The sequence below is a fragment of the Pimephales promelas genome, chromosome 15 (assembly GCF_988280905.1).
Source record: "Pimephales promelas chromosome 15, fPimPro1.hap1.1, whole genome shotgun sequence".
NCBI lineage: Eukaryota > Metazoa > Chordata > Actinopteri > Cypriniformes > Leuciscidae > Pimephales > Pimephales promelas.
Genome location: NC_142783.1, coordinates 25,609,545 through 25,634,311, shown reverse-complemented (window position 1 = coordinate 25,634,311; position 24,767 = coordinate 25,609,545). Strand labels below are relative to the sequence as shown.

Below are 24,767 nucleotides of genomic sequence, written 5' to 3'. Positions count from 1 at the left end.
TGTTTAGCCAATACATTGCAACAACAATAGTGGAAGATGAGACGTGTTTCTAAAAACATTTGTTTTAGACTATTTACCACGCATAGCCTACATTGTGCTTATATCAGATGATTCCATATAAGGAGGAATACCTCTGATCAAAAGAGCTGTTAACGTCTTTGTTAAAGGATAATAAAACCTTATGAAAGAAGAACTTTACTAAAAGGTTGTTTAAAATACACACACACACACACACACACACACACACACACACATATATATATATATATATATATATATATATATATATATATATTATAATAACATAATTCCGTGTAGCCTACATAAAGATGTCGACCCTTTTCCCCCCTGCCAGTGCCAAATGGACTTTTTATCAGACAGCGAGGATAGTTTAACACACGATTTTTCCTAATAATACAATTTTATATAAGTATACCTATATTAAATCAACACTGTCTGAAATAAATAAGAAATGTCACTCATCAAAAAACGACAGACTCGTTTGGTTTCACGCATAGACTGTAAAGTTACGAACGCAACCAGGCACGAAAAGCGCGCAGCTGAATTCACCAGAGCGCGCTTCTGTGTACACCAGAGCGCGCTAGGGGTCCTAATCATGTCAAACGTCATTTTTCCTTGCTGTGTCCCATTGTTGCCTGCATCAAAAATGCTCACTGGAACTTTGATCTCTCTATGGCTAAAATAATGGTCTATAATTGTGACAAGCTAATTTGTTCACAAAATTCTTTAATAAAATTTATAGGCTACATGTCATTTACCAAACACATTGAAATCATTATATCTGGCTTCAGTTCTTTGCGGGTCCTTTAAGTCTAACGTTATGGTTATAAACCGGTTGGGCAGGTGCATAGGAAGTGTTCACTATCACTATTAACTTCTCTTACCTGTACCAGGTGAGGCTACATAAAAGTCTACTTAAACTTCGAGAAGTCCCCGATCCTGGCGAATAAAGTCCTTTTTTGGTAAAAGTAAGTAGAGAAGGTTTTTCTTATTCCCTGAGATGAATCGGTAATAACCCAACGTGTAACTTCCTGTAGTAATCGAGTAGGTTTATTGTGAAGAGGTATTTGTTTTGGTTTAGCCTACGACTTTTCAAAGTAGCCTATGATATCTCTGCTAAATAGGCTAGATTAAACATAGCCTACCCAAAACATTTTCAGAGTATAAAGTCAAGGTAAGTATGTGATATGGAAAATATTTGATTGTTCCATACAGGAAAACTGACAGAATATGTTAAAAAGAAAATCATTATGTTTGACTTTGACAAGAGACAGTATAATAACTGGTTCTGTTAGCCTAATTATATTGCAGTGTAAAATATCATGACCATGGTCAATCTACCGTCTAGTTTCCGTCTAGTTTCTACTCTGAGAAAAAAAAAAAAAAAGTAGACTGTAGATTCACCATGGTAGTGGAGCATGATGATATAAATACCATCTGCATGACGTGCACTTTATTTGACGTCACTGCTGCTGCCACACGCGATAGGCTGTCTGCGGTCTTGATTGACAAAAGCAATTAATTTAACCCCTGTGGGAAAGTAGATATTAATTTCTCCACCTTGTAGCAGACAGCTTGACATGATCCGGAGTGTCCCTTCGACATTCCAGTAGCTTTGTTAACATGCATGGTGAAAATTGTCGAATGTGTTTAAAAGCTTTAAGGCTATAATTATGAACAAATTATCACTATTAAATTGAACTTGAGGGGTTTGTTGGAACCGGCTCCAGGTGTCCATCATACTTTGTGCCATTTTTTTTTTTTTTACTTTATTTATTTCATTCTAGAACCACATTTCCGTCTTTATTGACATTTGCATCTGATTCGATCCCTTAAAAAAAAAAAAACTCATTTATCATTGATAATTTATTTTAAAGGACTAAAAAGCACTGAATGAAGATTCTTGAGCCTCACTGATTAAGTTGTTTGTCTAAAGTGTTAAAGCAACCTCCACTGTAAGTGTCAGTGTCAGTCAGATGTTTGCGCTCTCTCTCTATGGATCAATGCTGCATCCGTAATTGTTCATTATATCCTCCAACTACAAATTAAGGCATAATTGCACTGTCCCAGCATATTTGCATTTTTCATGCTTTATATTGCCATGTTAATCTGGGATTGACTAATTATCTGCGTAAGCGGTAATTATTTGTACAGTAGTAATCACAAAAATCATATTCTCATTGTTACGCTTGTCACCACAGGTGCATTTATTAGTTCACCCCCTCTCCATGACAGTCACAGCACAGGTTTTACATGAATGAGAAAATGAATGGAAAACAACACCATCCACTATTACCTGGGGACAGTAATAAGCCTTACTAAGATGCCCCAAGGAAAAGCTTGGTTGGTACCGTTTCTTGTCAGATTCGAGGGGCAATATATGCAATACAAAGTTTACAGTAAGCATTATTGTTCTCAAGTCTCTTGAGAAAATAAAAAAGAACTGCATCAGTCCTGCAAATCCGCTTCCAGATGTTCTCAGTTCACAAAGTTCATGCTTTCTGTTGGAGACACATGTATTACAGCCGTAGGCTTATAGAACAGAAAGAGGGGATTCTTGTATTAGACATAAATCAGAAAAAGACCCAAGGCTCATGTTATTCAGTGGCAGCTGACATTAGGGTCGGAAATAGCGCTTCAATTGCTCTTTAGCGGTGCTTTTCAAATGATTTTGCTTCAGGATTTTACATTGGGCATCATGCATTGGCCCAGTACAGTACCAAAAGTGTTTCTTGTACAAACTAAATTTTAAAAAGTCCTTGAGATCAAACAAGGACACTTATATTGCCAAGACTTGCATAGGCCCACCAATAAGCAAAGTTTTGCAAATATCTTGCAATCTGTTCATGTTGGGATCTGCTGATTTTGTCTAACTTCTAACAAGTGACATGAATTTGGAGCAAAACTCTGTACATATTCATTTTGCTATCTTAAATATGCATGAAATAATATATAGTTAGTTGCATTTTTATCATTTGCATTTAGCATGGCTCAAACGGATGGCCTACTGATCCAGGGCCTGTGTGAGAGGGTTTTGGTCCAGTTCATAAAACACGTTTGGTTGCCCCTTTTGGGCTATGTGTTGTGTTGCTACAAAAAACAATCACATTCATTGTGTCTTATCCACTTTTTTGCCTTAAACTTTTTTATACTTAGTCATGAAAGCATTATTATCATTCTGTATGCATAGTTATTTCCGGAAAACCCCTATTTCTGAATTTGCTAAATTAACGTGCATATTTTCTTTTAGTAAACAAAAATAATTTGTAAATGTTTGGGGCCTGTATAATTTACAAAAATGTTTTTTGGAAACGTGCCTGACAAAGGTTGACAAAAGCAATAATACATTAAAATAGAAATATTTAGATTTGTTGTAAATCTTACAATGTTGTTTTCTCCAGTCATACTCTACTCACATAATCCTTCAGAAATCATACTTATGCAGATTTGGTGCTGACATTGTTTATTATTATGTTAAAAACAGTTTTTGTTAAAACAATGATACCTTTTTTCCAATATATGTGATGAATAGAAAGCTCAAAAGAACATCATAAATATCTTTGGTCTCACTTTTGATCAATTAAACATATCCACATATATATATATATATATATATATATATATTTTAAATCCGACCCCAAACTTTTGATCAGAATTGTAAATATTTCTGGAAAATGAGATCACTAATACTCCTTTAACATTGTTTTGTTTTATTTTGCTTGTAGCACCTGATTCCTCAAAGCACCATTACGTTGCTCAGTGCGTACTAATCCTCTTTAGAACCACGTCATGAGATCAGGTTAGTCTGATGATTCAGACAAACATTCTTTTGTGAGGTGATTTGGCAGAATATCTGATAGATGAGATGCTATTTGACATAAGTTACTTACGTAGAAGTTAAGGTATCTCTTGAAAGCGCGTAAAGTTTTATGTACGTTGATGGCAGTTCAGTAGAGCAATTTTCCAGCGCATTACATCAACAGCTGTATGACAAACTAGAGAAGAATTTACAGCACACAGCTGTATAATACTAAAATATCACGGGAGTGAAAGAGAATCATAGAGGTGTTACCAGCCACAGCCTGGCATTTACTGCTACAATGTATATGTAATGAGAGAGATTATTACACAACAGCACTTTGTGAAAAAAATTACCAATTTGATGCTAGTTCTACGGTCTTCATGCAGGTCTTACAAAGTTCAGGACTCCAGTTCACTTTCAGATATCTTGTGTCCCATTGTGTGTGCAGTTCTTTTCAAGATATGCTTCTTAAAATAGGCACTTTTTAATGGGTAAAAAACAGAACATGAACTTGGTTCTCCTTTTTTACTTGGGAAATAATCTCAAGCAACTGTGAATGACTTCTTTGTTAGTCATCTGCTTTTTCATGTGATGTCCTGAACTTGGGGTAGTTTTTATGATAATTTTTTTTGCTAATTCTTAAGGTTAGGAACATGAACAAACAAACTGTAACTTGTGTGCAACTTGTGTGCGTATTAGGAATCTAAATGAGCCATAAATGTATGTGAATAGATTTTTTGACCCTTGTGTAAAAGTAGTATGATAGTGGTGAGTTACTTAAAAAATAACCTTGAGTAATGACATCAATATCACTTAAACATTTAAAGAATGCCAAATTACAACAGTCTTTGTGAAACTGTTACTTTTTAGTTTTAATTTTTTTTTACTGCGTTTTTTACAGACAACATTTATCTGGAAAACAAGGGTAACTAGGGCAACTAGAGTTATGAATCCCTGATATAAGAAAGCAAATCAATGTATCTTTTTAAATTATCTTCAGATTTAATGCAAAAAACAAGAAGGGGGATACATCACATATGCATATATAACAAACATTCTTCTTAGACGTTATATATTTAAGAATGTCTCGAGTAGCATTAGTTGGAAAGAACTGTCTAATTGGAGGGTGTCCTGGTATTACTATATTAAAATATTTAAGCAGGTGCATACAGGTGAATCGTCTTGTTGATGTGGATGGTTTTCCAAGAATTCTTCAACTGACTAAGTGACGTTTTGCAAGTACCCCCCTGAGTAAACCACAAAAAGGGTGCACACGCCAGAAGCGACTCTTTATTTGTTGCAAAAGGGTGCTTGATCACCCCAATATATGCAGTGAATCATTCATCCGTCAAAAATCAGGTAATAGAAAGTGATGGATTAATCTTTGTCGCAAAATGTGGGTGTGGTGGTATTTAAAAGGAATGCTTTTGTATTATACTTGTACATCGGGTACAGTTTTTTTATAGATTCATATTATTCGAAATTACTTTAAAAATGTCATACTTGCATATACACCCCTATGTGTACATGCATATAAATATGTGTAATTTGTGTGTGTGCGGGTGGGGTGGGGGCTAGTCAAATTAAATAATAAATAAATAAATAAATAATAAAAATCAATTCCTCTGACAAATTTATGTCATAAAACTTTAGATGGCGCAGGCTTATAAGTCCTAACTCAACCTGCTCGTAATCACATCATTATGTTCTATAGGGTGCTGCTGATTGGTTCCTGCTGAATCAGTAGCCAATAAGCTTGCTTGCTCAACCTTCAAATACATGGGTAGTGTTTCTGTTAGCAATCTGTTAGGCTGTAATGTAGTGTAGTAATAAGTGTACAATAGTAAGCATGCAAATAAGTAATAAGTTGATGCAGTACAACAGTAACATGTCATTCATTCTGCATGTATTGATCTTCTCATACCATATCAAATTAAATCACATACAGATGAACGCCTTTTCGCCACCTACTGGCGAACGTATAAGCACATTTATGTTAAGATTACACGATTGACATTAGTGCATCCAATTGCTCAACAACTATCTGGCATGTCGTTTACACCTCAAAACACCATCTGTTGGATAATTAACTGGCGACGTCCTAGCAAGATCCTTGATTAGTTTACTGGGTTTCGTTGCTAGAGAACGACGTTCTTGCCGCCAGACAGTACTTGTGGCGTCACGAGCAAAGAATGAATTCCGCCAAGACAGTCACTTGTTGTTTTTTGATAGTTACATCACATTAGTCAGCATTTTAAATTATATTTAGTTTTTTATACATTTTTTTTTTTTTTTTTTTTAACTTTGACCTGGTATCTTTCTATATGTTGTAATTAAACTCTACCAGCATCAGTGTCTCCGTGGCTTGTAGATGGGCTTGGATAAGATGTAATGAGTAACAACAAGAAGGAAAGGCAAATCTGACTCAGACAGTGACTCGTGGGAGACACATTTTTGAATATTAACACACTAATCACTGACTGACTCTCTCTGGCTAATATAATTAGTGCAATTATTAATGAGGTGAGCAAAATAACTTATGTTGGTTATGTTGACATGGTTATGTTGATGTATTAATGAATAATTTACAGTTTGTCATATTACATTGGAGAGAAACTTTATAAAAATAGAGGAACATGTAATTGTGGTGATTTCATAGTCTGTTACCTTGAACAAGTCGTTAAATATTGGCCATAGCCTTTAAATAATTTTGGTATTTAAAACAGGTTCAGGTTCATAGTAGCAGATGCCACTAGAGAGGCGTTTTGCGTAGTAGAATTGAAAGCATTCAGGAAGATGCAAAACATCCTACAAATTTGGTCTGTAGACATTTGACGTTTCAGAATTTTGGAATGTGAAGCAGAGGAAGAAAAAATTATCCATCTTCTAATGTTTCTTTTACAGTGAATAACCCTATTCCTGCTAACCTCAAGTCTGAGGCCAAGAAGGCCGGCAAGATCCTTAGAGAGTTCACGGAAATATCCAACAGAATGGGACCTGACAAACTTATTCCAGGTAATTGTTGTGCTGCTGTCATAAACCAATTAGAAAACAATGGGAAAACTTTTATCTTTCAGTGATTAGTGATCAATCAAATTCAATTTTTCCCTTTTTTCAATTGATAAAAATCTGACAACATAAGAATCGGTATCATATTTTTACCAACTTTTATTTTTTGAAAACCTTGTAAAAAAAAAAAAGGCACTGCAAGATTTGTTAAAAAGAGTTACTCACTTTTTTATTGATTTATGGATTGCAAATTTTCTGTTTAGGGAAATTTAATGTATAAATTATTACATTCATTATTATAAAAAAACAAAAAAAACAAATTAGTTTAATCACTCCTTCCGACCCATATGGAACAAGTATGAATCAAAAACATTAAATGTTCAACATAGTTCATCATATTGACTATGGACATGCTATTTATTCCATGCTCATCGTCTGTTGTTTTATACTTTAAACTGAAAGGGATAGTTCACCAAAAAATGAAATTTCTGTCATTAATTATGCCGTAAGACCTTGATTTTTCTTTGGAACATAAAATGAAGATCTTATCTGTTGAAATCTGAGAGCTTTCTGTACTCTCCTTTGACAGTCAACGCTAAAGTTCATAAAGAGATCGTAAAATTAATCCATATGAATTGAGTATAGTTTAGTCAAATTTTCTTAAGAGACTCCATCGCTTTATATGATGAACAGATCAGATAACAGAAGCTCAAGCACGTTCGCTTGACATTTGAGAACCAATGAGGATCATTCTCGTGTTATGCAGCACATTTGAGTTTCAGCAAAACCAATGAGGTTTGTTCTCGCGGGTCAAGCATGTTGAGGTGTTTATGTTTGCTCGCTAATCAATGTTTAAATGTGAATAAAATAATTAATTGAGTCTGTTCATCTCAGTAAGCGATCAAGTCTTTTCTGAAAATTTGAACTAAAACGCTCAATTCATATGGATTAGTTTACGATCTCTTTATGAACTTCAAAGTTCTCTTTATGAGCGTCAAAGTTGTGTGGACTGTCAATGGAGAGTAGAACATAGTGAATCAGGGTAAGACAAAAACATATTGATGATGTATTGGCTTATTACTTAAATTTAGTTAATTTTGAACGAAAAAGTTACATAGTGTACCTTTAATTGTAGTGAAATGTTTTAAAATGGTGTTGTGCCAAAATAAATGGCACTTTGATGTTTTAAAATGTATATGCATTGACACTCATACTTGTTGAAGCCACGGTTAATTGTGCTTTAAGGGCTTAGGCTAATCCTGATGCAGTAATAGCACTCATGCCAGACATTTAAGTGCTATTAACAGCCCAAAGTTAGCATTTCTGTTGACTGATGTCATTTGTGTACAAGACTAGTAGTCTTTCTACCGGTCCATTGCCAAGTATCTGTTCATGCATGTCTTCAGAAAGTGACATGAATGCAATTCACTCAGTGACTTCTCCATATTTGTGCGAAAACACAATGCACCAATCAACTCTGCCTACCTGTTTCATCTTGCATTTGCACATTTATTCATTTTTTTACATTTCAGTACTTGTGACTCTAGATTCAGAACAGTTTTGCCTGCACAAGTCCAATTATAATATCTCCTATTCATTACTTCTATCTTTTCCACAACCTGACACCAGCTCATGTCATTGCCAAGGCTCAGGGACTGGCCATCTTGTCAGTCTTCAAAGCAGGTTTCATGATCACTGCGAGGGGCGGCAGCGGGATTGTGATCGCAAGACTCGCTGATGGAAGTAAGTGGGTTTTATTGGCGTCCGTTCTGACATTTATTCTGAGCGTCAAATATATTTGCATGTAGGCCTATAATTGCTTGGTGAGGTCGGGAGATTATATAGTTTCTGACATAGTGTTTCTGAGTACATGTTTAGATAAACCCTAACTCACAACTATTACGACAAAATAGAGCAATTTGTGAAAATGGGGAGTGTAATGGGTTATGGTGTAATTGATGTCTGGCAGCTGCCTTAAAACAACATTATAAACGGAATAAACAAACATTTAGAGATTAATTGACTTAAGTGTTTTTCTTGTTTTGCTTATTGTTCTGTTATGAAGGATGGTCTGCTCCTTCAGCAATTGGCATTGCTGGACTCGGTGGAGGATTTGAAATTGGTCTGGAGGTAAGTTTTTAATTTGACACTCTCTAAAAGAACAACCAATTTCTTTAATTCAAGTACAAATCATGATTTTGGCTAAATTGTCTAAAAATATACAAAAAGGTAATTTTTCCATTACTTTAAAATTCCTCTTGGGTTCTTTAGTAGAACATCTGTGAATATTGTATTTTTATTTACTTATTTTTTAAACCAATAGAAAATTAATTATCATAAAAAAACATATAAAGACATATACAAACATATAACATATGTTATAACATATAACATGGTTAAGAAAGTTTCAGTCTCTTAGATTTTGTGCTGAATCAGAGAGTGCAACATTTTTATTCATGTATTAGATGAACATCTTGCACTACACTATGCTGTATGCCTATGGATTATGCTTTGTATGCAGACATTACTATAGATTCTTCATCAGGGTATAATTTGTAAATTGCTTCTCATTCAATGTCATGCAAAAAACATGTTTTCTTTCCATCGAGAATGTCTGAGTCATGCATAGACAAGAACATAAAGACGTTGAAATATTTGCCCCGTCTGACTTGGCTGTCTTGTTTTCTATTTCTTTTTCTTCCCATCATCCATCATCCGTCACTGATTTAGAACTGTCCCCACACTTAAAAAAAAAAAATCTTTAAAAAAAAGTTGACTTTACTTTTGCAATTGACTTTACTTTCGTCAAATATATCACCTGAGTACGGATGGTCTCACTATCATTTACTAATGATAAACAGGTGCCCCTCAAAATAATTGTTTTCTTTTTGATTTGAAATAAAATCACATAACTAAGTTTTCCGTGAATCTTGCAATGTGTTCTGTAAAAGCATGACCCATTATGAATAACTCATTACGTCCTTTTCCCTGAACCAGATGTCAGCCTTTTTGTCAGGACTCAGGAGCTATTATTAGCTCAAGTGCTGGCTTCATCATTTTTCAAAGCATAAAGTGGATCTTCATATCTCTGGCACAGGAAATCACTGTGCATGTGACATGTGCCCAGCGAGGTCATTTGTCAGCATCGGGCAGAAGCTGCACTTTGTTTCCTGACCTTGGATTGCAGCTCGGATGAGTCATTTGTGTACCGAGCGCCTGTGCATCTTGACACTTTTGATTAATTTCTGGAGTAGCCTTCAGGCACTGTGGTTAGCACTGCAGTCTCTGTCTCTCAGTATGTAGCAACACACCTGATAAGTTGCAGTGGAGTACAGGAAATATTGATTTTATCTTTAGGCATTAAAACCAGAGCATGTCTGAATCCGGTCCAAATCTTTCAACATCAACTAAAATTTAAAAAAGCTTAAAAACTATTGCTGAATATAGAGCAACTTTTTAATGTTTTGCTGGTGACAGAAGCTCAGCAGTTGGCGGAGTGCTTGTCAGAGTGATGATAACTAGATACATCACATGTGCATGATGGACACACTTGCCTACTATCTAACATCACATGGTCTGGTGGTGCTTAGACACCTGAACTGATTTTAATACAGCAAATCTGTGGCACGATTTATTCTTTTTTTGTGTAAAGTTAAAATAAAATAGAAATTACATTTTAAATTAAATTAAATTTCTTTTAAATGACATCCCCTGGTCAACTTTCTGTACATAATTCTTATTGACTTATTCTTATACTGAATTTTTGGTTGAAAATTCAAAATGTCTAAAGCTAAAATTATATAAAAATAAAACATGTTAAATTATTTAAAAAAAATGTTTTGTGTATTCTAGCGGAAAACACTACAAAATTGATACAATTATTTGATTACAATGACAGTATTTTAGTATTTATATTTAAGTAAAGGCACTATGTGTGTATATATATATATATATATATATATATATATATATTGTTTAAATACAGAATTAATAAAGTAAAAATAAAGTAAAAATAAAATATAATTATTATTCTTTATTCCAGACCCATAGGTCCATATCACAAAGTAATGAAACGGAAAATAATAACATACAAACATAGATTTACATACAACAAACATTATTTAAGAACATACAAACTTGAGTTCCAGTGCTCGCAGAACCAGGAGGAATACCTTGTATCACTTATATAATTTAAGACCATTATGATTGTATTTCTTGAATCACCCAATCGACACATGATATTACATATAATTCCTTAGCACGGCATGCAACATAGGAACATCACTAGATACGAACAATTGGCTAGCACTTGTTAACCTTGGGAGTTTAAGCTAAATTCTAAAGCTTTTTCATTATAGCTTTACTATGTATACACTATAGATGTTCCATTTAAAATTAAAATTAATATTTAAAAAAATCGGGAAAAATTAAATAAACTAAAACTCCCTTGGTCAGCATTCACATTCAGTGTGGATAAAATTCTTATTGACTTATCATTTTTATTCCCATTTTTATTAAATTAAATTAAATTAAAAATACTTTTGATTTTTGATTTTAAACCGTCCATCTAATGCGCACATAAAACATGACGCGTGTCCTCTTTTTTCATCTCCAGTCATCAGATTTTGTCATCATCTTGAATCAGAGGAGAGCTGTGGATGCTTTTAGTAAAGGAGGGAATCTTACACTTGGAGGAAACTGCACTGTGGCTGTTGGGCCTCTTGGCAGGTATGTGTGTTAATTTTACTGTGTAATACCCCATTCTGTTGCCAGGGGTCAGAATAATGTAGAGTGAAGGTATGGAAACTTACGTAAGTGCTTTGAGCAAATGCCTGTCCACTGTTAAGCAATGTGTCGTAATTTGACATGGCACTTTTATGACTGAAGTGAAGTGTTTAATTTTTTTATTTGGATGCGTCTGAAAATCAAAGGTTATGGCTTAAGGAAGAAAGATTTGATTTATGTAAGGACATTGATATTATGATTGTTTTTTTGCAATTTTTTTGTGAGCTGCATTGTGTTCCATGTGTTTGTAAATCAAGCGTTGAAGTCCGTTTGTTCGGAGAAAGTTTTTAAAGTGTTTACATAGGCGATGGAAGGCTTTCACAGCATTTCTGTGAAGGTATAAATTAGCTGTAATATTTTTGAACGGTTGATTTAGTGCATTTACGGATAGCAATGACAGAAAAGCTCTTGCTCTTACTGAAAATTACAAATATAATCAACAGAATATAAAAGCCATCTATATATCACTTCACAAGGGACTCATTTTCTCTAATGACATGTTTATACAAAAAAATGTATACAGTTGTGAGCTGCCAGCTTAAGCTTTCACCTGCAACACAGTCATTCATAATTTTGCAAGCATGAGCCTGTGTGGAAAACACTGTGAGAATTATAGATAATGAAGGGTGTCCATGCTATAAGAGTACTCAATAGTGCTAGTTTAAATGACAGCTGCATTGTTCTAAGGTGAATCAGTGAGTTTACCTTAATTGACAGATTCTGCTGTGTTTATGCTTGTTTGGAAAGTCCTTTTTATTCTCGTTGCTTTAATCGTTGTTTATGGATCTCGCCAGAATAAAGCTGCAAGCAATATTATACTGAATGGTTGCCCAATACACTACAGTAGCTTTGAAAACTAGGACTGAAGATTCCACTTATTGTGGATGTGTTTGATTGTTTTTGGTTTTGATTAGATCAGATTTGTATTTGGTTTGGCTGCAGTGACTGCAGGGTGTGCTCTTCTGAAATGAGTTATTCTTGGAATAGAAAATTCTTACCACCTACTAAGATATATTTGATATAAATGTCACATTTCATTCTTTTAATAAAATCAAGGATTGCATCAAAATCAAGGTCTCTTTAGTTGGTGAAAAATGAAACAGAAATTTTAAAGGGGTCATATAAAGACAACGTTTTAAATAAAAATTACTGTATTTTTTAGAGCTGAAAATCATGTCTTTGTTCTGCAAGTTATGTTGAATCCTTATAGTAGGACTGGCCGATATGACCAACATCTTATATCACGATATGAGTAATTTATTTCATGATAGCAATATACATCACAATATAGTTATTTTTGCTTTAAATAAGGGGTAACACTTTACTTGAAGGGGTGTGCATAAGACTTACATGACACCTTCATAACCATGACATGACTTGAATATGAAGTAGGGTTTATGCATGTTTATGACAACTGTCATTAAGTGTTTTTCGCTCAATAATGACACTTTGAATGCAAATATGGCATTGTTTAAGATGTCTGTGTGACATCTTGACAAACCATAACATCATAACCTATCACTGTCTTTGTCATTACAACTTGACATAAAATGAAGTTAAACTGTCATGTGGTTGGCTTTGACATTGACTGTCATGAGGCCATTATAACTGTGTCATGAATATTTTTCGTGACCTCAACTACAGTGGTACTAATTGAATTTGTCATTAAAACGTTATAATGGCTTCATTACAGCCAATGTCAAAACCAACCACCTGATAGTTTAATGTAATGTTCACCAATAAAGCTAGGTGGTTTCTTAAGTTTGATTATTAATCTGCTATGTCATGTTTATGACAGGTTGTGTTTTTAGTAATGTCAAGTTGTCATGGCAAAGACACTGACAGGTTATGATGTATTGGTTTATGTCAAGGTGTCATAACAAAGACATCTCAAACAATGTATATTGCATTAAAATGATCATAACTGAGCGAATGACACAGTTGTAACAAACATGCATAAAACTTCCTTCATATTCATAACATATGTCATGTCATGATTATGAAGGTGGCATGTTAGTCTTATGCACAACCCTTCAAGTAAAAAAACTAATACTAGCCTAAAAAAACTCTCAAGCTTACTGAAGACAAATAAGTGATACATTGAATAGACCTTAACAAACTACTATATAAAATGTATAAAGTAATCAAATGTATAAAAAACAATGCATACTCTTTACAGCGGCTTTGTGTGCACGGATCTCTCAGACAGCGCTGAGAGACAGTCTCAAACTCAGACAGTGCATGTTTTCTAAAGTGAGTCCTCTTTTGCTGTTTAAACGGTTTAAAATCACTTGTTTTTAAACCGCAATGCTTAAAAATGCATGTAAACAATAAGCTTTCGTAACAGCTACAGAGCCGATGGCAAATTTCAACCAGTATATCAACCACCCCTACCTTATGACATTAATAAATGACTGTCCAAACATCTGCGTTTTTTTACTGTGTAGCACCTACTGCTCTGCACATCCTTCCAATGTTTCCTAATGTTAGAAATAGGGTTGGAAATCAAAAAATCGATTCCAATTCAGGAATTGGATACTTGTAATAAAATTTAAATTTCGATTACGCTGTTTTTGCACGTTTTTGATAGAGCCGCCTCTCATATAGTGCACGATACTGAAGTGAGTTCTTGTACGCGTGTCTTCTTGCACTTGAAAGCACAAATGCACACAAAATTGTCAAAATATCCTCACATTAGCCCTTAAAGTTTTGAATGGTTGAGTAAGTTTAAAAACAAATGTAAAGTATAAAAGAAAAACGGACCCTATGAAAGTTTCATCCTCCCATTTGATTCCACTATTATCATTGACTGTGTAGTGTTTATTCCTTGCATATATACAAGTCTGACTGAGCATGTTTGACAGGAATTTGGAGGCAGATGTGGCATTTCGCAGTACAGCGGCTGTCTACTCGTACTGCAAATCTCGTGGCCTTTACGCTGGAGTGTCTCTCGTCGGTTCTTACCTCATTGAGCGCAAAGAAACCAACCGAAAGTAAGCACATGTCATAGGTTAAAGAGTTTAAATGTTGAAATAAAGCCCTCAGGCTCCGATGTTACCTCACATTTCGACCTACTTTGTGTTTTCATTGTTATACCGTAGTTGATATCTTATGTGATCCTTACTTTTGAATAGGTTCTATGGCCAAGACATTCGTGCTTCTGCTATTCTCAATGGAGATGTGGAACCCCCACCTGAAGCGTATGATTTGTACACCATTTTGCAGGACTACACTGAGAAGTACACCACCGACTGGCAGAACAAACACATGCCAGCTTCAAGCAAGGTTACTTTCTGTGCACTACTGCACCATGTTGGCCCCAAACTAAAGCTGGCCGAGCTTCAAGATACTCAGAAGTAGTTTTCTGCTACTCTTTTGAAAACGTAGTTAGCTAGACTATATAAAATAATGTTAAATATTGCTTTCTGATGATTTTTGGTTTTATCAAAGCTGTACTTTTCTGACTATGAGAGTTTTGAATGGATGAACAAGCAGTGCTATCAGGGTGATGACATCAAACTTGAACGGTTACATTAATAACAGATACACCATCTACAGCAACAACAAAATTAGTGATGAATTCATTTAACTAAATATTTCACTGTCGCTAAATATGTTAAATGCAGGACAGGGACTCGAAATTGTGATTTAGTTGTGAATAGTAGTTTGCTATTATTTAATTGGATCATTTACATGAACTGTGTCTGAACAAACTGATTCACTAGAGTGAATCAGACTAGATGAATCCCAAGAATGACTGTAGAGCTGAAAGAGATTGTTTATTCACAAATTCCCCATCTCTTATCAGATTTAGAGGAATTGTTGACATCATATTGAATTCAAGTATTTTTTTCTTGTGCAGCAATATAGGAATTTAATAAAAATATTTTTTTGAAATAACACTGTTGAAATAGTCTTACAGGATTGATACATTTCTCATTTGTATTACCAGATTAGCAACAATATAAATATTCCTCACCCATTCAGCTAATCTTTAACTGTGTTTAAATTGCCCGTGTGATTTGTCTTTGCATGCTAAAACATCACAGTAATTTGATTGGCAACATCACTCATTTGAAGGGTAAGGGTTAAGTAACTTTAATCTCTCTTACTTGATGGGATTTAAAGTCACACTATTTTCCACTGACTCAAGTTTTTTTTTTTTTACTCCTTTTTGTTCATTTGAGTCATGCACACAGGAACCCCTCAAACAAAGTAAAAAAATCACAGGTATGCAGTAGTTCTGTGAGTTTGGAATGAAGAAGTTACACCTACATAAAGCATGAGAAATATAATCTGCTGACAAAGTCTTTCAACACATTAGAAGGTGGTTGTAAGCTTCATTTGATGGCTACTATAAATCAGACATCTATAAAACATTGTAGATGACAGTAATATAGGCTTTACACTTGGCACTTCATTTTGGTCACTGGGGTTATGTGCTGAAAAAAACAGTGGTCTTATGAAATCAGGTTTATTCCCTGTCATAGTAATGAGTATCTCATTTAATTATTTAGTTTTATAAGTTGGAATGAAGCTAAATCAATAGGTCTCTGTAGGATTACAGTACACTATTAGAAATACAGTGAATATTCAGTTGCTTGTATACTTTAATCCAATTAATATTTAAGTTGTGAACTGTCCTTGCATACTGATAGTGCCAGTCTCTGTTTATCAAGTTCACTGGGTGAGAGACAAGCCTGTTGATGTATATTTGGGTGTCTCTGTTTTCACAGATGAGTTCAGCACCATCTAGACCAAGGCCTCCCACACAGAGAGCTGCCTCCTCTGCCTACACACCCAGGACTCAAGGTAAGAGCCGAGTGACCCCTCAGATCCGCACGCATTTCATCTTTCAGAGTAGAAATATGGTGACTGATTGAACTCGCATAGGTCTAAAAAAAAATGTTCATATATTTTCTGGGGTTATTGTAAAATTAGAAGGAATGTGCCATCTCATTGCCTCTGATTCTGGGTGACTCTTTTATTGTTATGTTGATTAAAAACTATATAACTATACAGAAAATTATATTCTCACAGCTCCTGCATCTGTGAAGCCAGTTCTTTATCCGAGCTTAGACAGCTGGGATGATGAAAGCTCAGGTGAGTGCTTTTTTTTTTGATTTTATATTTGTAATGTATTTTATTTTGAGGACTATGCTGTAAGAAAATATCATACAAAAGGTTTTGTGTATTTCTGTTAACACAAGCTTCTCACACAGGTAAATATAACCATTTTTCCCTACTTAAGTAAAATTATGTTTGTTAAAAAAAAAATGCTTCACACCTGTGATTATGATAATAAACTGACAGAAGAAGATTTGACTGTGTGTTTTGTAGCCCGCCCTGCTTATTCAAGCATATTGAATATCCGAACAAAAGGGATTATTCCTTCTGTGTATGAGGTTAATCAGATACTTTTTAAAACAACAAGAAATACCTGTGAGAATAAAGATGACAATGTGGTCATGCATTTCATTCAACATTGATAAATTATAAAGTGGATTAAAACCACTAGATTAGCAACGGCTAATTACATTTCCGAAATGCACGAGAAGAAACAACCAGTGCTGTGTGAGATCCTCTCATTAATCAGCTCAGCCTGTGGAGGATGATTTGTGTTGTCGTCGATTCAGCTCCACTAACATTCTCATTTATTTGCATTAGGTTCCTAAAGGCCTGTGTTTAAACTTGAATTATAGGGATTAGAATAAAAAAAAACGCGACGGAGTGGCTTTGCCTGCCCCGTTTCGAAGAAAACCCCTCAGACTGGCTGGGAAGATTTCGAAAGAAGCCATGAGCTGTAGACTGGCTGTTTTTCCCATCTTCTTTTATTCAGGAAGGGCCTTGGTGCTCTTTGCCATGTCACAAGTCAGCTATGCAGCAAACGCATTCTTTCCCACAGTGAGATGACATTTTCATCCATGAGGGGAGATATTTTAAAGGCCATTAGCTAATAGATAATGTGTGTGGATTCAGGACTGGTGGATTTTGTCACACACAGACCCGAGCATCAAAACATTTGGCAGCCTCCCTGTCCTTTTAATAGGACAAACTGGGAGGAGATACTGTCCTAAATCACCACTCAAGTCTTGCTAACTAACATTTTTGATTCCCAACAAAACAGTAGACGAGTACTCGTGCCAATCTTTAATACACAAGTATAAAAGACAGCAATGATTGATCATGAAAACATTACAATACTAACATTTGCACTGATTTTAAGTCCAGGACAGCCAACAACAGCACTCAACACTCAAGGGAGATTATGGTGTGTTCTGCTCATAAAGGACAACTGAAAGGAAGCAAATGCTGCAGTCTTAAGAAAACAGCTAGATGCCACGCACCAGTAACTTGTTTTTTTAAAACCATTGATTAAAATAAGTTGCTCGTAACCCTTCTGAAAAGGCATCTTAAACCAGCCTAGGTTGGTTTTGTGATCTTAGGTCTTCCAGGCTTGTCATCATGGTGTGTTTGCTGGTTTTAGAGGGGCACTTTTCAGTTGATCAGGCCAGATAAAACCGTCTTAAACAAACACAATCTAAAGGCTGGAATACACTATGTGACTTTTGCTCTAATTTACAGTCTGTACAAGTCAGACACTAGTTGCCGAAAGTCAGAGTCGGCAGATTTTGGGCATTGGGAGTTGACAGATTTCACAGGAAATCATGTAGGATGAGCACAGACTCTATTTTTTTAAGCTTCAGATTTTGATTTCACCCAGTCAGAGGATACCAAACATGTTTGAGCCGATTTTTAGAGTATATATTGTAGTAAAGTATAAAATCTTTGGTCGTAGTGCTTATTATTCAGATTTTTTATGGGCTAGAACTGAAATATACTAGTGTTTCTGTCCATCGTGAGCATAGGCAAGCTGGAAACCAGCTTTTGTACCTGTATGTGATTGTTACTGTTCTGTCCTCTTAACTAGAGTGCCGTCAGAACGTTGCAGAAGTGCACGTTGAGAGGTTGTGTTTGCTTCTGCAACTGCAGTTCATTCAATGTGAGTGAATGACGTTATGAGAGAGGGCGATCAAGCGTGCTGAGGCTAATATAAACTAGACGCATTCTGGTCGTAGATACATGACGTGGGGTTTGTTGTCCCAGGTAAAGTTGTTCTTGAATGCATGGGTGCCAACAGTCAAACAAATCTGCTTTGCCACAAAAAAACAAAACAAAACAAAAAAGTTGGCTGTACATTTGCATTCCTTCTAATTACATAAATGAGTGATACTTTATTCACCTACACATTGAGTCAGATGATAATTGCTTGTTGAAGTGCACACTCATTGAAAATGTCTAAAATTAGATTGAAAGAACTAAATTATTATGTGCATTTTATTATTATCTCCACTTCTCTCACGCATACAGTACATCAGCCTGAGAAAGATTAGCTGACATCCCACATTTCCTGTATTTAATCTTTAATTAATTTAGGTGCTATTATGGTGCATCTGTTCGGTTATTTTTAACTGTTGATTCAGATGTGTAAATAAAAGTAATTGTTTGAAATGTGCACGTTCCTCAGCATGATCCAGACGGTTAGAGACTGCTGTAGACAAGGTTTTATTGTTCGCATCTCCTTCAGGTGGGAATAGGAGTCCATTTTCCTGCTGTGATGGTTAATTACCGGATTTTGTTAAATTACATGTTAATATTCTACTGGTTGATAACAGTCATTCTAAATCAAAACATACCTGGCATCCTAAATTATGATTTCGATTGCCAACTGCATAAGACACTAAACCCTCAGTCAAAAGCAATCCTTTGGCCAGAGGAGGATCATGTATAAGCGAGCCTGATGAGTTGTTCAAGGAATAGATACTGTTAGCCAACAACTTGATGTGTCTCAACAGCCAGTTGTCATTGCTTCATTGAGGATAAGTAGACAGGTACACCTGTTGGATGTCAAAGCACGGCATTGGATGACTTCATCAAAATCAGGACAACAGATGTCTCCCGTTTATTTTGTTAACTTTTACTTTTCTACAGCAAAACTGTATGGGACAATTTAAATGCAGAGCGTAAAAGGCGTTTTATTATGGATCAATTGTGCCGGTTAAAGTGAACCGTCACCAAACGAAATTCAAAAATCGTGATTGTTTTTAAATTCAGCTTCCCAAATCCTCCTGCTCTCTACTATTGGTCAAACAAACATATCCTCTCCCGTAAACTTCTGCGATTGGTTGTGCCAGTGTTTCTTACTTTTGAAATTGCCTCAGCGATTTCACTTTTCAGTGGATCATTATCATTTACACTTTGTGTTCCACAGCAGAAAGAAAGTCATAAAGATTTGGTTATGATTTTATTGTTCTGTGAAACAGCAATGGACCCCAATGACTTTCATTCTATGGACAATTTATATATATATATATACATATATAATTGTCCATAGACTGAAAGTCATTGGGGTCCATTGTTGTTTTGTTGCTTACTTTTGAAATTTGATCCACTTTTCAATGGATCATTAGAAATGTTCCTCAGCAGAAAGATTTGGTTATGATTTTATTGTTCTCTGAAACACCAAATACATATATTAAAAATGTCCATAGAATAAAAGTAATTGGGGTCCATTGTTGTTTTGGACCCCATTGACTTTCATTGCATGGACTGTGTTCAACAGCAGAAAAAAAGTACGTTTCAGACATCTCAACTCTTCCGTGAGTCTCCCACATGGTGGGACGCTACTTCCCGCAAATGAGTTTTTGGAATGTTTAAAAAGACATTTTTGGGTGATCTATCCCATTAAACTTAACATTGAGAAAAACACTTTTAATGAAATGGTTTGAAGGGAACGACTTTTGATTTGATATGTGTTCTGTCCACTTTTATAGAAGTTGTGCAGATGTGTTACTAGAAAGACTTCATCATGATATGATAAAACTGACTAGTCTTTGAGATTATCATCGCTTTAAGATGACTCAAAGAGATACTTATCTGTATTGTTAAGCTGAAAAAAAGGTCTCTGGGTGTGTTGACATTGCTTGTTATTTTACTGTCAGACATTTCTCTCCCCCTAATTATAATGATATCATTTGTGAAAAATGAGACCGGGAAAACTCTCACTCCTCACCGTTTCATTAACACTCCTTGCCCTCCAGATCATTAAAGCTGTATAATAATACAGTCATTTAGATGGATCTCTGGCCTTAGGAAAAGGTGGTTATAGAGCCACCCTGATTTCTAAAGACTCTTTTGTCTATAAAGGGATAATGTTTTATGAGCTTTTGATTTGTTGAGTGTAATGGCACGATGAGCAGCTGTTATACGGGTTTCTCTGAATGATCCTGCTTTCCTGTTTCCTGTGGAATGAGAAGTGAATCCAGGTTGTCAATTGGCTCTTTTGCATTCCACCATAATGTGCTAGCGATTATCTACGGTTACATCGATTAGATTTGGTCACCGTGTCCCTGATGGGACTTAGCCCACGCTCCAATCTGAGATTTAGCAATTGAGAGGAGAAATGGCAGGCCTTCTTCCCTGTCATGAGCTGTCACTTTTTCACATATTGCGTGTGCAAGTAGAAAACCGCATAGCTCAAATGTCACCACTCTGCCAAAATACACAGCCCTTCCAGATCTGAAGAAACTCTCTGGATTGTATTGCTGTCTTACTCCCTGCTTGTCATGTCTTGCACTTGTGGTTGTGGGAATGAACATTATATCGAATGGATGCAGTTATTTTAGGATGCAAGTCAAAAGCGTTTAGCGTGAAAAAACGGCTCGACTGAAGCTTTTGGCTATGCCCGAGGTTTATTTGGAGTCAGGAGATTTCAGAGCAGGTGCCAACAGTGTGAAACCACATTCCACCTCTGTCTGATTCCCTGCTCCTCTCTTATGTCTTCACTCCTGAAAACCCCTCGCTAAAAGTTTCCCCCCATTCTCCGGGTTGGCATTCCAGTTCGCATCCTTCGATGGCACTTGATGCATGTTGGATGCCAGTTTGCTAGTCTAAAACCGCATTGGAAATCTGGGATTCAAAATTTGTTTTGAACATAAAAAATAAGACAGGAAGGTTTAGTTAAATGAAAAGTGTTAAAAAAAAGAGTACCTGAAAACCATACTTGAGGAAAAATACAGATACCTTAAAGCAAAAATGACAATTTAAATTCACATGTCACAAGTCTTAAGTACTGTTACTTAAACTCAGATACTTTAAGACTTTTACTTGTACTGAATGTGGGCTCAGCTTAGTCCTCAACACCTAAGAAACATCTCTTTTGTAGCAGAAATAAACTGCTGCAGAAAAAGTTAGGTGCCATACGAAATGTTTTCACAAATGTATTGGTGTAGTAGAGTGTACATATACTTATTCAGAAAATGTAGTCAAGTAGAGAGTAAAAGTTGCTAATATCTTTGATGCTCAAGTATCTTTTTGGCTACTTTGTATTTTTATTAATTAACTAATTACATTTACTCAGATACTTTACAACACTGGTTATGGCATCAAATAAAGGAAACATAGTTATGATGTAATGGATGTAGCCTATAGCGACAGATTTTTTTTTTTGTACTTCAGAGTGAACCGATTATCGTAAAGAATAAAAAAAATATTGTTCTGTGAAATATATATATATATATATATATATATATATATATATATATATATATACTGTATGGCCAGGGTTTATGGTTATGATGGGCATGTAGAGGTTTGCATTTGTCCTTCATTTCCCTGGAAGATTGAGTTATGACTTTTTAATTACAAATGATGATGAAGTAAATAAATGATTCAAATTAAACATGCTTAAATGAATTGTTAACATTAACATACATTTATAAAATTAAATTTTTCATTTCATGTGTAAACATTGAGCTAAAATGTCTAGGTAACAAATCAAAGGTCATGTTTTAGACACTGTTTAACCAGACATTTTGGTTAAAAAAATCTATTGTATGTATCGAAGGAATAACATGGATTACTGTAAATCTTTCATTTATTCCAGCTTGATGTGTTAAATCACATAGTCAAGAGTTTCAGTAATTGAAGGTTTACGCTTGCTGTTTGTTAACCTGACAGCAGGAATGATTGCAGTTGTTTATATCTTAACATGTTGATAGACAGATAAAGAAAGGGGTTTTCCCCCTGGCTGACAGATACTATCTGCAGATGTTAATACTGTTGCACACCACCATCTATTCGAGTTGGGAAGTTTTGTGGTGTTTAGAGAGAGAGAGTGTGCCAAAGTGGGCTAAACTGTTTTAATAGGAACACATGCTGCTCTCTAGTGTTGACATTGTGCTACTACAATTTCATACATTATTTTTAGTTTTTAATATCATACAAATTGATGAATATGTTAATATATATATCACTCTAAGCATTTGACATGCTTAAGGGTGACATTATATTAACATAATCATAAGTAAATATGCATGATATTAAAAACTTGCCTATAATATTGCATATGCAACATTTATACATTTACATTTAACAATTTATCAAACTGGCTTGCAAATAAGGAAAAGCCCATGATTAAATGCACCATACAGTTTAACTCAATAGCCCTAATCATAATACATATTGTCACAAAGCAGTGCTGGAATACCATTCAGGATAAATTTTAAATGAATTCAAAAATATTTTCAACAATAGAATTACAAATGCAAATAAAAGAAATATAAAGTTTACATATAATTAAAACTTGAGAACACAAACATGTTAATACAAATATAGAACTTTTTAAAAATGTATTTATTTCTTAATAGTTTCATTTTAATCAGTTCATGAATGTTTTACTAAATAATTGAGAATGATTTCATGCTGATGGCTATAATTAGATGAAATTTAAAAATGCTACAAAAAATAGGATTTAAATTAGAATTTAAAATCTTAAATTAGGGGGAAAAAAATATTTTAAATTAGGATTTATATGTATTTGTTCTTGAATATGTTTTACTAAACATAAACTTGTGTTCTAGGTCAAGCGTCAGGCGGCGCTCTAGTGGTCACAGCTGTGCACCCGTTCAGCGGCCAGCAGCCCGGGGATCTGAGCTTCGCTGTCGGAGACCGCATCACTGTTATCACCAAAACTGAGTCCCAGTACGACTGGTGGGAGGGAGAACTACGAGGGCAGGTTGGGATCTTCCCAGCCAATTTTGTGTCCTATAGCTGAAGTACTTAAGATGCCAAAGTAAAGCTCAACTTGATGACAAATGTTGTCTGGCATTGGCGGGGCCTTTTCTTTTGCACAGTTTGAAATGAAGTTGGTGTGTATTTTTAGGAGCACTAGATGTCAGTGTTCCTCTCACGGGTTGTATGAAGGGATAACAGGTGTTTTTCAATATAATTATTTTGTCCTATTTTTTTTTTTTGTTCCGTTTGATTATGTGGGTTGACTAGTAAAATGTTCCCTTTTTTATAGATACACCTGTATATATATATTTTAATCATGTTATAGTCTAGGATTGCATTGGAATACAGTTATGCTGTTTTATGCAGACACAGTAATTATCACTTGAACACCTAAAAAGTGGCATTGTGGTATTTTAAGTGCAGTTGCTCCAGGTATTTGAAACATGATAGTGGTTTGCCATCGGCATGTTGTGCCACTTTTTTCTCTGATCACAAAAGTGAGCAGTTGTTGCATACAAATGTTACTACAAACTATAAGCTTTAAAAATGGTTCTGAAACCTATAGAGATGCCTTATTTAAAGTGTTATGAACTGTAAACTTTTACTTTTACACCTCTGACTTGATCTGTTACTTTGAAAATGTTTGTTTTTTAACGAAGTGGGATTGCTTTCTATGCTATAATTTAATTTATTGCTCTTTGCACATATGTTAATTAATCATGAATGATTGTTTTCCTATTGGTTTTGAATGTATATACGTTCTAATAAAGATAATTTCCTACATTTTTAACTTCTATTAATTTGTCTTTGGTGCTGGTGTAAAACTAATAATTCATTTATCTTGATAAAATAAGAGAAATTATGGGTAACACTTCCTTTTACAGTCCAGTTACCCATGTATATATACTTATTTTAGTAACTACAATTACTGGGTAATAACTAGTGAACCTACCCCAGTTCCATGTACTTACCTTATATTAGCCAGTACTTTCCAGGTAACTACACTGTAAAAGAAAGCGTTACCAAATTATGTTATATTACATAAATTATATTGCTCATAATGAAAGGCAGTAAC

General features: G+C 34.9%; 1 protein-coding gene across 1 annotated transcript; it reads left to right on the top strand.

Moving 5' to 3' along the window:
• Positions 1-746: 746 nt before the first annotated feature.
• Positions 747-24,475, top strand: sh3yl1 (SH3 and SYLF domain containing 1). The gene is made up of 10 exons (XM_039669004.2): positions 747-989; positions 6,728-6,838; positions 8,462-8,575; positions 8,898-8,962; positions 11,448-11,560; positions 14,482-14,610; positions 14,752-14,902; positions 16,354-16,429; positions 16,658-16,720; positions 23,539-24,475. Coding segments are annotated over exons 1-10 (1,017 nt in total). The 5' UTR covers positions 747-988; the 3' UTR covers positions 23,733-24,475.
• Positions 24,476-24,767: the final 292 nt, after the last annotated feature.